At 61.4% G+C, this 15,449-nt stretch overlaps 1 protein-coding gene across 3 annotated transcripts; it reads right to left on the bottom strand.

The window, feature by feature from the left end:
- Window positions 1-460: 460 nt before the first annotated feature.
- On the bottom strand, window positions 461-15,382 carry DHX33 (DEAH-box helicase 33). 3 transcript variants are annotated; one of them, XM_042915854.1, is made up of 12 exons: window positions 15,069-15,380; window positions 12,873-13,033; window positions 12,007-12,234; window positions 11,704-11,874; window positions 9,233-9,418; window positions 8,507-8,618; window positions 7,378-7,537; window positions 7,183-7,271; window positions 6,152-6,279; window positions 5,520-5,723; window positions 3,770-3,856; window positions 461-796 (listed from the first exon to the last, which is right to left on the bottom strand). In XM_042915854.1, exons 1-12 carry the CDS (start codon window positions 15,325-15,327, stop codon window positions 488-490), a joined length of 2,094 nt encoding a protein of 697 aa, XP_042771788.1. In that variant the 5' UTR covers window positions 15,328-15,380; the 3' UTR covers window positions 461-487. The 3 variants fall into 3 exon arrangements, with proteins under 3 accessions (XP_042771788.1, XP_042771790.1, XP_042771789.1); XM_042915856.1 differs by lacking the exon at window positions 461-796 and adding an exon at window positions 5,034-5,261 and having other exon boundaries at window positions 3,765-4,877; window positions 15,069-15,382; XM_042915855.1 differs by lacking the exon at window positions 461-796 and having other exon boundaries at window positions 3,765-5,261; window positions 15,069-15,382.
- Between the last annotated feature and the right edge of the window lie 67 nt (window positions 15,383-15,449).

Below are 15,449 nucleotides of genomic sequence, written 5' to 3'. Positions count from 1 at the left end.
GCTCACGAGGGGAGGCGAGGCGAGGAGCTAAGACCGCGGCATTTCCCTCCTCAAACCCCTACGGGAGTTACAGACGACAGGACAGCTGAGCTCAGCGACCTGCTGGGGTCCCTTCCAGAAAGTCCTCTCAGTCACCAGGACCCCGGGGACTCTGGACTCAAGTCCGTCAGGAGAAAGCAGTGCGCCGGGCGCGACGGCCCATCGTGGGCCAGGTGGGGACCTGGGCACTCCCCTTCCACGCTCCCCAAACCCGAGCCTGTCGGCGCTGCTCTGACCACCCCACGTGGCGGATGAGGAATGAGGCTCGCGGTCACCCAGAGCCACAGAGCAGCCGCCGAACGCAGGGCCGAGGTTCCCGCCGCGCGTCCGCGGTTCCGTCTCGGCGCTTGGGACAAGCACGCTTCGAGCTCCTGGCGGTGGGGCCGGCCGCCCCGGCCCCCCCCCCCCCCCCCGCCCCCCGGTGCCGGTGGGTCGCGGGCGCAGCGGCTCAGTCTCGGGCAGCCCTGAGCTTCCTCCGGAAGTAGTCGGGGGCGGCCTCGTGCAGCCAGTCCGCGTCCACCACGCACAGGCCCCGCATGTAGCACCTGTTGGTGTGGAGCAGCTCCGTGTACACGACGCAGGCCGGCCGGCAGCGGAAGAGGACGGACGAGGGGTGGACGGCCACCGGCTGGTGCGTGTCCGTGGTCGCGTAGGTGCCGTCGGGCTGCAGCTCGGCGGTGCTCATGAACAGACTGTGGGCCAGGCAGCGGCGGATGCTCTCCACGTCCCCGCGGGAGGACACCATGGGCATCGACATCTGTCTCGGGAGGAGGAAACAGAAAGACCGGCCCGCGGTCAGGCGCAGACGCGGCCCGCGCGCCAGCCCGGCAGAGCGAGCACTGGCGGGCGAGGCCCCGACCTCTGCTGCCTGGGACACCGCGGGGCCGGAGGAGAGCGGCCACCGGGAAGCACACGGGCCACCAGCGCTCAGACGGGCCGGGGGACCCCGCCCGCTGCGACCCGGGACCCGGGGCAAGGGCCTGGCCCTCTCACCCCCAGCGCGTAGGGGCTTCCTCACTCGCCTTCCTTCCCTGGAGCAGGGCTCCGGCCCCGCCTCCTGCACTCAGCCTCCCGGCACCGGTTCCAGAAGATCCCTGCCCCTCCCCCCCGCTCCCGAGGGGAAGTCCGAGCCTCCGTCAACCTGCACGCGCCCCCGGGAAGGTCACAGCGCCTTACACCCCAGGCCGCAGTCGACCAGACCGCGGGTGGACACCTGCCTGACGCTGCAGTGCCGGCTCCGGTGTTCCAGGCATGGGGGGATGGGGAGGGATCTCCTGGGATGGGGAGGGATGGGAAGGGCAGGAAATCTGTCCGCTCTGCTGCTCCTGTGAGCCGAGGCAGAAGGCAGGAAGCAGGGGGAAGAGGGGCGTGCAGACAGAGGCCAACTAGGGGACGAGCACCCGGAACGTTCCTGGCTCCTGGCAGCGTCCTCTGCTTCCCGCTTCCTTTCTGTCCCTCTGGGGCTCGACTGTGTCCATAGGCTCCCACAGAAACCGTTCTATCCCCACTTGTCCCTTTAAGATGGCTCGAGGGGTGGGTCGCCTGGGTGGCTCAATCGGTTAAGTGTCCGACTTGGGCTCAGGTCATGATCTTACAGTCTGTGAGTTCAAGCCCCGCATCTGGCTCTGTGCTGACGGCTCGGAGCCTGGAGCTGCTTCGGATTCTGTGTCTCCCTCTCTCTCTCTGCCCCTCCCCTGCTCATGCTCTGTCTCTGTCTCAAAAATAAGTAAAAACAGGGGCGCCTGGGTGGCTCAGTCGGTTAAGCGTCCAACTTCAACTCAGGTCACCATCTCGCGGTCTGTGAGTTCGAGCCCCGCGTCGGGCTCTGTGCTGACGGCTCGGAGCCTGGAGCCTGCTTCCGATTCTGTGTCTCCCCATCTCTCTGCCCCTCCCCTGCTCATGCTCTGTCTCTCTCTGTCTCAGAAATAAACAAACATTAAAAAACTATTTTCTTTAAAACAAAGATGGCTCGAGGGGTTTGTTTTTTGCAAACTGCTGATCCCCGCCTGACGAGACCTTCTTTCTCTCCTCTGGGGACACGGTCAGCTGTCACCACCTCCAGGGAGCCCCCGAGTCCTGCAGCTAGCTGTGGTCTCTCCTTCCAGGCGGCCCGCTCTGGCGCCCACCGGCTGTGATTCGGGGCAAATGCCTTCACTTCTTTAGGCTCTAGTTTATCATTTGTAAAACAGGAATAACACAGAACCTCATCAGGGCGAGATGAGGATTTCAAACGAGCAAATGCGTGAAAAGGACTTAGAACGGTGCCTCGTGAGTGCTTCACAGACCACAGCCACACCGTTACCGCCGCCAGACCTGCCCTCTGGATTGTTCCCTGAGAGGAGGAGTGTGAGGCCCATTTGCAAAGCCCAGGACCCCGACCGACGCCTGGCGCGGAGGCACCACCGGCCGCTGACACGCCCTCAGTTCAGGACGAGGAGCTGCCAGTGACGCCTCCGCTGCCAGTGACGACAGGGAGAACCCGGGGAGCCACGGGACGGCCTGGCAGGACGACTGCTCAGGAACAAGAGGGCCCAGGAAACCACGTGAGATACGGAACACGGCAATCACGACAAGAAATCACCTAACTGCCAGCGACGGGCGATGGCACCAGACGCGGGCCTGGGGACGGGGGCGGGGGGGGGGGACAGCGGCCCCCTGGAAACGCGCGGACACGGCCTACACTGAGGGGCCATCTCGGAAGAGGCAGGGACTTCCACCACGGAGTTCGTGACCGCTCGACCACGGGAGCGACCACGGGAGCAGCCGACGTAAGCCACTCGCCTCTGCGGGAAGACGCGGAGTGTCCTACAGCCGTCGGTGTGCGCGTGAAAGGACTCGGAAGCCACACGGGCTCCGAGGGGGAGCACAAGCTAAGAGAACACTTGGGGGGTGCGACCTCCCAGTGGCGAAATACGTGGGACGCGGGGGCGCGGTCACCACTGCGGCTGTAAACCCGAAAACGACGGAACGCGTGTGCCAGCCGCACTGAAAAACGACCTTGGGGGGCGATCTGGCGGGTGTCTCGCAACCTAGATCCCACCCGGAGGTTCATTCCGCGCATGAAGCATGGATGTGTGTCTAGGAAGACGGTCACCAGCACTTGGGTGAGTGTCGCGCGGGGCGCGAAGGATCTACGCCAGACTGCTAACCCTGGTCTGTCTTTGGAAGGGCAGGATGTGGGAGAAGTTGCCTCAGCCCGACCGTGCCACTGTTTTCCGCGCTGTATCGACTTGTAACAACCAAGTAATCTGAACAAAGTAACAAAGGTATTCCCACCAAAAAAGTAAATCTCAGAATTGAAAAATAATTTTAAAGTTTATAAGCGCTGAGGGGCGCCTGGGTGCCTCAGTCTGTTAAGCGTCAGACTCTCGGTTTTGGCTCAGGTCACGATCTCATGGTTTGTGAGTTCGAGCCCTGCATCGGGGTCTGTGCTGACAGTGTGGAGCCTGCTTGACATTCTCTCCCTCCCCTTCTCTCTGCCCCTCCATTCAAAATAAATAAACAGAAAATTAAAACAACAACAAAAAAAACCAAAACAAAAAACAAGGCTGCAGAAAACAGACAGAAACGGTGATAGGTCAGACTGTGGGTAATATTTACTTCCTTCCTTATTTCTACATTTCCCTATGATGAGGCTTTCTCTCGTAACCATTAGCAACGAGCAATTTAAGACTTCCTGCCTGGAAACAGGGACAGGTTAGAGCCCCAGAGACGCCAGGAGGAGAGGTACCTTCAGGCAGATGTTCCTCAGCTGTGCTCGGACTTCGCCTGCCAGCATCACGTTCTTGCTGTTGACAAAATTCTCTTTGCACCAATCCTGAACAGGAGAGAGAGAGAGAGACGTCACAACCCTCATGCTTCTGCCGAGGGAAAAACGCGACAGGACCCGGAGAACAGCTGAATTCAGAGGGAGGACTTCAGTCAGCAAAAAACAGTAGAGGAAAATAGGAAAATAGCTTTATACCAAAAAGCACGAACCGTAAGGGGAAACAGTAACACCTCAGAGTGAAACTAAAACCATCCTCACGTGGGGGCGCCTGGCTGGCTCAGTGGGGGCAGTGTGCGACTCTCCTCCATGGGGTCGTGAGCTCGAGCCCCATCTGAGCCCCACGCTGTGTGTAGAGACGATTGACAAAAACGAAACTTAGAAATAAAGTCTCCTTATGTCAGGTCGCCATAAAAGAGCCAGACTGGGGTGTTCGAATCACTACAGCCGATAAAGGATAAATCACCTCCAGAACAGATTTAAAAAGCTTCTCTGTATCAATTAGAAAATGACCAAGAACCTGGCAGAAAAATGGGCAGAAAAGACGACGCACAGAAGAGTTAGTTCAAACGTCCAATCGTCTTCTGCAAGGACGCCGTCCCCTGAGGAATCGCGGCAAAGTAACGCAGACGCGATTCTGTCTCCGTCGACCAAGAGTCAGGACGGCGAAGCGGGGGCTCGTGTCCACCCACGGCCGCGGGCGGATGACCAGGGAGGACGGGCCGCGGGGAGACGCGGCGCTCACGGTGTGGCACGTGGGGGCTCCGAAGCGAAAGCACACGGTCGTGTGGAACACGGCCGACGTCAGGACGGCAGTGGCGAGACGGAAGGACGGGACAGCGTTTTCTGTCCTTAGACATAGACTGAGGCAACTACAGAACACGTCTGCAACTCCTAGACCCGAGAGGGGCTGTTCAGAAGGGAGCGCGCCCCGACACGGACGCAGTCAGGGCGCGCACACGGGCACCACACGGGTCTCTCTGAGGGACGGAAGGACGGACCCGAGCGTCTCCGAAGGCGCGCATCGGGCCGCCTCGCTCGTGGACAGGGCTCACGTCAGCGCTCGGGTTCGCTAGCGAGGGAAACACAGCAGGATCTCTGCTTTGATGGAAAAGGGCGAAAGGAAACAGCTCTGCGTCTGCTCTGCGGGGGCCCCTAGGAGGCAGCGCGCCCGCACCCGCGCCCGCACCGCCAAGCTCCCGGCCCCGGAGCTCCGCCTGCGTTTTACCTGCGTTACTCCGAGTATCCGTCAGCAACATGTGACCTCACGTATCAGGAAAGCCCCAGAGAGGCTACTGTTGGGGTCTGGGGACCCACAAGAAAGTTCCACATAAACTAACAACTGCTTCTTCACTTTACACCCCTTCGGCTCAGGAAACGTTTCGCAGGACGCGCCACTTTCGGATCTCGAAGATCCAGAAGGGCGCTTCCGTCCTGTCGGAGGAACCGAAACAGCCTACGAGCAAAAGCCGCCATGAGGAAAGTCGGGGCAGGCGGGGAAAACGCATTTGTGGCTAAGAAGCGCGGTCACCAAACACGGGGAACTGGCCCCCTCGGAGCACCAGTTCCACAGAAGCAGGACGGAGGCCTGGCGACCCCCGTGCGCAGGCGCGTCGGCTCGCGGCTCCGTGGGAGCTCCTGCCAGAGAGGAAGGATCTCGTGCTCCGATCTCGAGGCGGGAGGGAGGCGTGTTCAGGGGAGACGCGAGACTGACCTTGTTCCCGCCGGCGTTCCTGAAGGCCCGGTAGACGTTGAGCAAGGTGACGTGGTCGCCCTCGCTGGACACGAACTTCCTGCGGACGGCCTGCACCTCATCCCGCCGGGAGGGAGGGTTGCACAGGATGCTGTCCACGGACAGCAGGGAGACGATGGTCAGCATCTCCTCCGTGCAGTGGAACTTGGGGGACAGGAGGATGGCCTGCACGTCGAAGGCACACACGGCGTGAGGCACGGTCTCCCCGGCATCCGAACACGGTTTCTGCGCGCGCGCGCACACACGCACACACACACACACACACACACACACACACACACACACACACGCTCGCGCGCTTCCCTTCCGAGGCCTCGCGGGGCACATGCTGCCCGAACCAGGCCTACCTATGTTCACGTCACTGCACGTTTTCGTAGAGCCCGTGACTGCCCTCCCGCGGACTCCCACGTTCCCGATGGGGGGGCCCGTGCTTGTGCGGGCTCGAATGCGTGTTCAAACACAGAACGGGAGTCCGCGTCACGCACGAAGCACGGTGTGCGGATGAAGCCAGGGGCGCCGCGGTGAGCCCTCTGCTGCGCGAGGGCCGGCGTGCAGCGGCGCGAAGGGGGACCGAGGCCGGGGGGGCCGCTCACTTTGGCGAACCTGGGCTCTAAAGGGAAGGCTGCCATCTTCCCTCCGAGCGGAGTCAGGGTGAGCTGCTCGTCCTTCCGCTCCAGGGCTCCCAGCAGCTCCAGCTGTGCCACAGCCGCCTGAATGTGGCCTGCAGACGGGGACAGAAGAAGGAGCGACACGTCGCAAAGACGGAGACGCCGTGGCCGCTTCTGGGGGCGCCACGTCGAGCCGCAGCATCGATCACAGCCACCACTGTCCCCAGGGCCAGGCCGCTAACGACATCGCTGCCTTCTAAAGTAATGGCCTGTGTTCGGTAGGACGTGTGTCAGCTTAAACCCAGCTACGTCACACGCACGAATCCCGCCCACAGGTACACTCGTATGTGGTACAGGGACCGGTCTCTCCAGAAGCAGAGACTCCCAGGAGCACCTGAGGGGCTCAGTGGGTTAAGCGTCCGGCTTCGGCTCAGGTCACGATCTCGCGGTTCGTGGGTTCGAGCCCCGCGTCAGGCTCTGGGCTGACGGCTCAGAGCCTGGAGCCTGCTTTGGACTCTGTCTCTCTCTCTCTCTGCCCCTCCCCTGCGTGTGCTCTCTGTCTCTCAAAAATAGATAAACGTTAAAAAACAAAACCAACAAAACCAAAGAAAAAGCAAGAAGGGGACGAGAGAGGGAAAACGGCTCTTGAAGAGAGCCAGCAGCCAAAGCCACCGTCTGCAAGAACCCCAGTGACCTCCCTCCCTCCAGGGGGACCGCCGACAAAGGCCAGGAACCCACCAAATTCTAGTCCAGAGCAAAGAACCTTTCCGGCCCCTCCGCCAGCCCTTCCGCCGGCCTTGGGAGCCGCTGCAGCTCCCGGGACCCCCCACCGTTGTGGGACCCCCCCCCCCCCCCCCCGCGAGGACGGCTCCCGGGAGAATCTGTACCCTCGAGATCCACGGGCGCCCCCCGACAGCTGGTGCTGCATGCGACCACACGAAAGTAAACAGAGAGCCCCCCGGATGCTTCCTGGCGAGTCTACCGTTTGTTGTAGGGCCACGCGGACGACCGCCTACCTGGAGAGGGCTTGGACATGAAGTCGAAGGTGAGCACGTCGGGGACTTTCATTGCCAGGAGCTGCAGCATCACGCCGGCCAGGTTACACCTGCGAGGAGGGAGACGCAGGTGGCCCCCGGGCTCCGGCCGGCTCCCCCGGCCGGGGGGGGGCGGGGGTGCGGGACGGCGGCAGGGCGGGAGCGCCGGGGGCCCACCTCTGGATCTCTGGCACGGTCATCTTGTCAAACTTCTCGAACTCGTCCTCCGTGTACAGCCGGTAACAGACGCCACTGTCCTCCCTGCCGGCCCGGCCCGTGCGCTGCCAGGCCTGGGTCTTTGACACGCGCTGCACGGCCAGCACCTCCAGGCCGCCGTCTGCGGGGAGAACGGCCGCGTCAGAGCCACGTGCAGCACGCGAACCCACCGTTCCTGCGGCGCTCCTCAGGACGCCGCACCGGGGGTCCTCCCTGCCACGCGAGAGTCCGGAAAAGTCCCGGCTGCACTGGAGAGCGAACCCAGACTGCTCAGCCGTGGGCAGCGCGAGGCGTGTTGCTGAAATGGCAGACGGCCGCGTGCGTGCTGCAGGGGCTGGGACCGCAGCCCCAGGCTCCGGCTGAGGCCACGGACCGAGGCTTTCCCGGGGCCCGGGAAACGAGGGTGGCCGGTCACCCTCCCGATCAATGCCCGGGGACCGGATACGCCCGGTCCTTTGTGCAGCGCGCCCCCGCCCACCCGGCCCCGGCTCTGCTTTAAGAGGGAGGCGATGTGATGGTGTCACTCCCAGGAGCAGACGTGACGAGCGTCCTGATTAAGGTGTGTCCTATGGCAGGCCTGGGGGACGGGTCCTTCCACACGCCACCCCTAAGAACACGTGTGTGAAGGTCCGCGCCCTCGGATGCTTAGCAGCGCGTTTCGATCAGGCTTTTGGGAGCGATCGCTTCCGTTGCCTCTAATCCTCTGTGGACCGAAGCAAGGTCGAGAGCAGACGGGGCCTGGACCTCAGGCCGGCTTGCACTGCACACGCTTGGGGATCAGCTAGTGCCCCCCCGGCCCAGGGAGGCTTCCTTCCTAGGAAGCCGGAGCCCAGACGTCCCTCCCAACAAAGGTCCTGCTGCGGGGTCAGGTCGTGCCCGGCCACTCCTCTCAACGTGGCAGGACCTGGGCTCCCGTCCTGCCCTGCCTCGCCCTCGCTGCTGCCGCAGGGCCGCTTCCTGGGGCACAGGCTCCCTCGCGCCGTGCGCCCCGAACCCCCGTCGACGGTGGCGAGTCTCGGCACAAGGCGCTCACTGGGAGAAGCCGGGGGGCTCACTGCGGGGAAGGGGCGCCCGCGGGCTAGCTTCTCACCGGGATTATACTTCTTTGCTTTAACCATGCCCGTGTCGACTACGTATTTTATTCCCGGAATGGTTATGGAGGTTTCGGCAATGTTGGTGGAAATGATCACTTTGCGACAGCCCTGAAAGGAAGGAGAAACCAGAAGAGGCGTGTGGCGCACACGGGATTCACAAGCTTTAGGGCACACTCCTCACCATCAACCTCCACGGTCCATCCACAGTCAAGAACCCACGGTGTCATTGTTGACGAGTAACCACTACAGATGGGGGAGTAAAGCTCATTCCGAGGGGACGAGACGCAGCGGACCAGGCGGGGGTGGGCTGGACCCCTGGCCCCGGCGGGGACGTCCCGTGTGCTCCCCGAGCACCGTTACTTCGCCTCCGGGGGCTGCCGCGTTTACGGCAGAATGGGATCGCCACCTACCTCGTCAGTTCTCCAGTGGGTGAGGCCGTGTGCGCGGGGCGCACGGGGGGCGTGGGCGGCGCATACGCGGGGTGTGCGTGGAGCGTATGCAGGGTGTGCGCAGGGCGTACGTGGGATACACGCGGGGCGCGTGCAGTGCCCGGCACGGCGCCCGGTGCCCAACGTCGTGGGCGAACGAGGCCGGTGCGTGTCGGACTTGGGGGGTGCTGCCGTTCACGTTCCGCCCCTGCCCCCGCCCGCACCCGACAACGGTCTCCGTGCTCGTACGTCGGCGTGGGACCCGCCTGGGGCCCAGGACGGCGGCGCCCTCACCTTCGGGGCTCCCTGGAATACACGGAGCTGCTGGGCGTAGGGCAGGGAGGCGTACAGAGGCAGGACCAGCAGGGAGGGGCAGCCGTCCGGGAGGTGCCTGGCGATGTCTCGGCAGATCTTGCTCGTGGCTTCGATCTCCTCCTGGCCGGTGAGGAACACCAGGATGTCCTGAGAGGGGGGGGCCTCCTGCGGAAGGGGAAGCGCGGGATTACCAGGTGCCGACCAAAGCACAGCCCCGGGGAGCAGGAGAGGGGTCAGTGATGAAGCTCCCGGGGTTATCTTGTTAACGCGGGCAACATGTAAATGAGCCTCGACGTGGGGGTCTCCCCTGGGAGGGCGGCCCCACCAGTCATGCACGAAGCCAGGACGGCGGTGAGTGTGTTCAAAAGCCAGCTGAGGCAATACCGGGGGAAGGCCAGCAGACGGCAAGGTGACAGGACAGTACCACGAAGGGCACAAGCCGGCCAAGAAACCTGCGGAAGGCTCCCTCCTTCCCTGGAGCCGGCCAGACGGAAGCCACCTTGGGGAAACCGTGGCGGTGGGGACGGCCAGAAGCAGTCGCGCGGGAAGAGGAGCCCTCGCTGAACGATGCCGCCAAAAGCACGGTCGCACGGCCAAACGATGCCGCACGCGGGCAAGTGCCTGAGACCCCGGACCTAACGGGCCGTCACCTCTGCAAGGTCAGCAGCGTCCAGGCGTTAATGACATACTCCTGCACACGATCCTTCCTGCAAGTCTGTTCAGGTATCTTAATCAGCAAGATGCTTACGTGACGAGATAGCTGAAAACGCCGAACTGTGCTAAATACACGCGCGCGTGTGTCTATATGCGAAAACGTGTGTACGTTTACGTGGGTGTGCACGTGGCTTTTACAGCCCGGTACTAACAGGACAAAGGTTCACAAGTACACACAACGGGACAAATCTGAGACAGTCAAAACCTCATCCGTGGGACTCATCAAAGCCACCATGGAGCCCGAACACACCTGCAGCCACCACTCAGGACCCATCCTCCCCGAGCTTGCTTTTTGGCAGGTGGACGCCTTCCTTGATCTAAAGGACAGTGAAGCGGTAAGCCCAGAGCAACAAAGGCAGCAGAGGAGGAAAGGGATCAGAAGCTTCGCCCTGTTCTGAAAGACGAAGGAGACGGGGAGCGAATGGCGTGCTGGACAGAGGCGCTCCAGCCGGGGAGCGGTCTGAAGGGTCCGCGGCCACCGGAGATGGGCCCGTCTCCCCGGAGAAGGAAGGCCCAGGACCCGGCAGTGAGGCAGAGGCGGGTCAGGGGAGGTGGAGCCGAGGGTGGTGCGGGCGACCCCGTGCCCTCCTCCACCTACGAGGGAGGAGGCTGGGAAGACACGGGAGGCAAGAATGCGGTTCGGCCCAGAGGTGTGGCCGAAGGAAGAGTCCAGACAGATGCACAGAGCAAGAGGCGGGGAGGCAGGTGTCTAAATCCTCACCTACCGCGGCAGGAAACTTAAAACACGGCAGGAGCAGCATCGGCGGGTAACACTGCGAATAGTAACGTGAACCCAGAGGAAGCAGTCAGGGGACCGAAAGACGGGATCTGGAACACGGCAGTAAAATCAGCTGCCGGTTTCACAGTCCCTACACAGCTAGTTGCTGACTTTTTATTTTATTTTATTTTTTATTATTTAAAAAAAAAATTTTTTTTTTTAATGTTTATTCATTTTTGAGACAGAGAGAGACAGAGTATGAATGGGGGAGGGGCAGAGAGAGAGGGAGACACAGGATCGGAAGCAGGCTCCAGGCTCTGAGCCATCAGCCCAGAGCCCGACGCGTGGCTCGAACTCACGAACCGTGAGATCGTGACCTGAGCCGAAGTCGGACGCTCAACCGACTGAACCACCCAGGCGCCCCGCTGCTGACTTTTTAAACTTTAAACTACACACTCACCACTTACATTGGAATAAAAATTAGTTTTAAAAAATCTGCCTCTGGTTTTCTCAGAAAGGTACGCGTTTTATAAGATAAACAAAAAAACGAGAGGATTTAACCACTCAAACTTCTGAGTAGGTCTTTGATAAGATGAGAAGAAATTTTGACACGTTTCTCTAATTCGGTTTTTCTAAAAGAAAAAAAAAAAGCCAAAAGCTCCAAATGGCAACCCGTTTTCGGGTCGATGCCAACTTTTTTAACAACGACGTGGCCAACAGCAGAGAATGTAGCGTCTCACTGACTTCCTCCCACTACACGTCATGCCCTTCTTACTGGGCCTTTCGATCAGTCTGCTCTGACGGGATTGTTTCCTGGCTCGGCTGAGGCGTGATGCCGGCACAGCTGAGTTATTCTTCTTTTCAGGGAAAATGAGAATTGCCATAAAAAAGAACAAGAGGCCGGACAGGCCCCTCGTCTCAACGGCACAGCTCGTGGGCTGTCCCGGTCGGTAGCTTTTCTCGTCCAGGCGGCACGGGGAGCCAGACCTCCGCGGGGCCCGCCCGCACCTGCCCGTACCTGGTGGATCTGGAAGACGGAGACCAGAGCGGCGTGCAGGTAGTCCTGCTGAGGCTGCTTGGTGTAAAACACCTGGATGGGATGCTGCCGACCCTCCAGGTAGAGGACGGGCGCCCCGCCAAAATACTGCGAGAACAGATCCACGTCCATCGTGGCGGACATCACGATCACCTGCGTCCGGGACGGAAGAGGACGGTGGGGAGGCCACACCGGGCCGGCCTTTCTGTGCCCTCCCCGTGACAGTGAGCCTCCCCGCACTGGCAAGCAGAGCGCGGGCCCCTCTGGCGAGCGCACCACACCTACTTTGAGAGGCAGCCTCCCCAGCTCCTTCCTCCGCTTCTGCGCGGCCTTCACGACCCCGAAGAGCACGTCCGTGTGGACGGTCCGTTCGTGGGCTTCGTCCAAAATGACACAGCTGTACTTCCGGAGCAAGGAGTCTGAAATCGCTTCTCGCAGAAGCATGCCGTCCGTCAGGAACTTGATCCTGGTGTCCTCGGAGCTGATGTCGTCAAAGCGCACGGAATAGCCAACCTGCGTGGGGGATGGTCCCACCGTCACTCGGTGAGCACCTGCGTAACTGGCGCCGAGCAGGCCCTTGTGTCCTCACGGGGGACGAGGCCAACGCCGACCCTCCCCTGCTCCCTTGGGCACAGACAGACAGTGGACAGGGCGCAGACAGACAGAGGACAGGTCCCTTTAGCTGCGATTAGGATACACGTTGCAAGGAACCTAAAATGGGGCTACTTCCCCAGGTACTTGATAATTTTGAGTGACGCTTCGTACAGCTGGGAGAAGACTGGAAGGTTCTCAAGTGCGTGCGTGCACAAGCACACACAGAGCTGACCTACACACGGTTCTGGGGCTCACTCCCAATACCCATATATACGCTGTGTGTACGTATAGGCACATATACGGACGAGACAGTTAACGGAGTTACTGAAGCCTGAAACATGCTCGAGGAAACAGCTATCCGACTTGCCAACAGATTGTGAGAGCAAAGTGCATGGCACTGACAGCCTGTCGGCCCTGCGGTGTGTGAGGGGCTGGAGAAAGACTCGGGGACAGGCCTAAGGACTGTGGCAAGAGCGGGCCTCCCTGCGCAGGAGTCTTGTCCGGAAAGCACAGCGCGGGGGAGCGGGCGGCTGTCGTTAAAGGAGGAGGTGACGTACCAGCTTCCCGAGTTCAGTTCTCTTCTCGTCCGAGACTCGAGACGCAAGAGAGACGGCGGCCACCCGGCGAGGCTGGGTCACCGCGATGACGCCCTGGCGGCCAACGCCCCCCTCGTAGAGGTACTGCGGGAGCTGAGTCGTCTTCCCAGAGCCCGTCTCCCCTGAGAGAGGAAACACGTCTCGTTTATGTGCAAACTAAAACAAACTTCACCAAAGTCGGGAGAAAAAGATAAAACACTGGAAGTTGATAGAGCCGAGAAAGCCACGGGACGTCGGGCGCTCGTGTGCGCTGCTGGTAGAGTGTTAGGTGGGACTGCTTCTCGGAAGGCCGAATTATGTTCGAAACATCTTTAAGATGTGCACACCCTAGACCCACAATTCCACCTGCAAGAATTAATTCTGAGGAAATAATTAAAGATGTGTGTAAAGGTATAGTTTCAGAGAGGTTTTATTCAGCTTCGCTCATGACGGCAAATAACGGGAAACAACACGTATGTTCAACTGTGACGAACTACAACTGTTACGTAAAAAAGAATAAACGAGGGGCGCCTGGGTGGCTCAGTCGGTTAAGCATCCGACTTTGGCTCAGGTCATGACCTCGCAGTTTGTGAGTTCGGGCCCCGCGTTGGGCTGTGCGCTCACAGCTCGGAGCCTGGAGCCTGCTGATTCAGTTCTGTGTCTCCCTCTCCCAAAAGTAAGCATTAAAAAAACAAAACATTTAAAGAAAGATCATAAACGAGATGGACCACTGGAAGCCACACGCACTCCTGCACAGCAGCCACTGTCCTTTCTTTCAGACCCCTGGCCCACACCATTAGGCAACACCTGCCGTGGCCACGTCTCCCTTGCAAACTCCACAGGATGAGTCAGACCGCACCGCCTCCCAGCACTGACCACCTTACACTGTGCAGAAGTGTCTACAAGTTTCCATCCTCCATGCCAGAAGCTCCCGGAGGGCAGAGAAGGTCCCCACCTGCCTCTTCCCCAGATCTGAGCATCCTACATGCAGCAAGCACACCTTATTTCCTGTCGGCGTGGGTTCCTTGGTCCCTAAGTAGAACCAAGAACTCAGGAAACCTGGGCATCCCTCCCTCCCTGGCCACCGCGTCTTCTACCTTAGCGCCCAAAATCCAATTATCCTCGCAGGCTAAGAATTTGATTTTTCTGCTGCACTCCTTCTGCTGAACCCACCGGGCAAAACCCCAAAAGTGGACCAACGTCTCCCTGTCCGTCTTTTCTGCTCCTACACCAGGCGACTGAGCATTATTACTAAGGTAAAATCACCCATCTGTGCAGACCGAGACATCTGTGAGCTGGCAGTGGGGCCGAGGCACGGCCGTCGATCCCTGTTCTTGTTTCTGCGGCCTCCCTCTGTCCCCATCCTCCCCCCAGGGCCTGCCTCACGCCCCGTGGCTCCCAAGCTCAGCAGAGCTCCTGCACCTGTTCCACACGACAAGCCAAGTCCCCCTCCCCTACACACTCTTCCCCAGCCACATCCATGGTCACCTCCTCTCTCCAGCCCCCAGCCTGCTGGATACCCTTCCTCCTATTCTAGGCCAGCCGGGCATCTAGCCCTTGTGTCCAAGTGCCCCCGCTTTGGCAGCCCCCCTCCCCCATCTCTGCTCTATTAGTGCCCACTTTCCATCTTCAGCCTCCCTCTCCACTGAGCGCTTCCTCTCGAATCCCTCAGCTCCCTTCCCTTTCTCCAACAGGAGCCTGCTCTCACTGCCTTTCCTCCCTCACCCCTGCTCAGCCCAGTGACAAATGAACTCCCACCCGCCACAGCTCTGCTGAAGGAGCGCTCGATGGGATCTGCGTGGTTGCTCCCTGTGTTATGGGCCCTCGCTGGGGCATCTGTTCCTCTGGCTACGCTCCCCGAGATCTTCCTCCCTCTGAAGCTCATCCTCTCGGTGCCTCCTGAGTCTCCCCTGCAGGCGGCTCCCAGGCAGCAGGCTCCCCCCCCACCTCCAGGCGCCGAAGGCCCTCCCTCGGGGCCGCCTCCCACACCTGCTCGGACCCACACTCTTGCAAGCCCCAAAGTCCCCCGCGCGGCTCTCCGCCGGGCACCTCGGTCGCTGCCCCCCGGGCTGTGGGCGCCTTCAGAGCGGGGCTTCCCCCCCGGGCCGCTCCGGGGCTGGCTCGGAGACGCACGCCAGGGCACCTCGGGCGGCCGGAGAACGAGGCGCGGCCACTCACCGATGAGGACGGCGCTGTCCAGGTTTCGGAGCTGGGCCAGCAGCTGCCCCCGCGCCTGGAAGATCGGCAGGCTCCGGCGCTGCCGCTCCACCGCCTCGGGGTAGGGGCTGGCCGCGGGCTGGGCCAGGGCCGGCTGCTGCTGCCTCCGGCCGCCTCCGCCGCCGCCGCCCGCGGTCAGCAGCATCACCACGCGCCCCCCGGGAGGCCCGCAGCCCGGCCGGAACCTCTTGGCCGGCGGGAAGCCCGCCTCCTCCGGCATGTCGGGCGCGCGCCGTGACTGCAGGCCGAGGCCCCGGCAGGCGCCGGCCAGCGCGCACCGCCCCTTCCTGCCGGGGCTGCCGGCGACCACTGATGACCTCACGGCCGCCACCGGCCTTCCGG

The sequence above is a fragment of the Panthera leo genome, chromosome E1 (assembly GCF_018350215.1).
Source record: "Panthera leo isolate Ple1 chromosome E1, P.leo_Ple1_pat1.1, whole genome shotgun sequence".
Taxonomy (NCBI): Eukaryota; Metazoa; Chordata; class Mammalia; order Carnivora; family Felidae; genus Panthera; species Panthera leo.
The sequence above is the reverse complement of the archived record's forward strand: the minus strand, read 5'-3'. Positions and strand labels throughout refer to the sequence as shown.

Excerpts from the sequence above, each read along its gene's own strand:
- DHX33 (XM_042915854.1), bottom strand. The coding sequence starts at position 15,327 with ATGCCGGAGGAGGCGGGCTTCCCGCCGGCCAAGAGGTTCCGGCCGGGC. Across the intron at positions 11,875-12,006 it reads TGGGGAGGCTGCCTCTCAAA|GTGATCGTGATGTCCGCCAC; the intron begins GTAGGTGTGGTG and ends TCCCGGACGCAG. Across the intron at positions 3,857-5,519 it reads GGAACGCCGGCGGGAACAAG|GATTGGTGCAAAGAGAATTT; the intron begins GTCAGTCTCGCG and ends TCTCCTGTTCAG.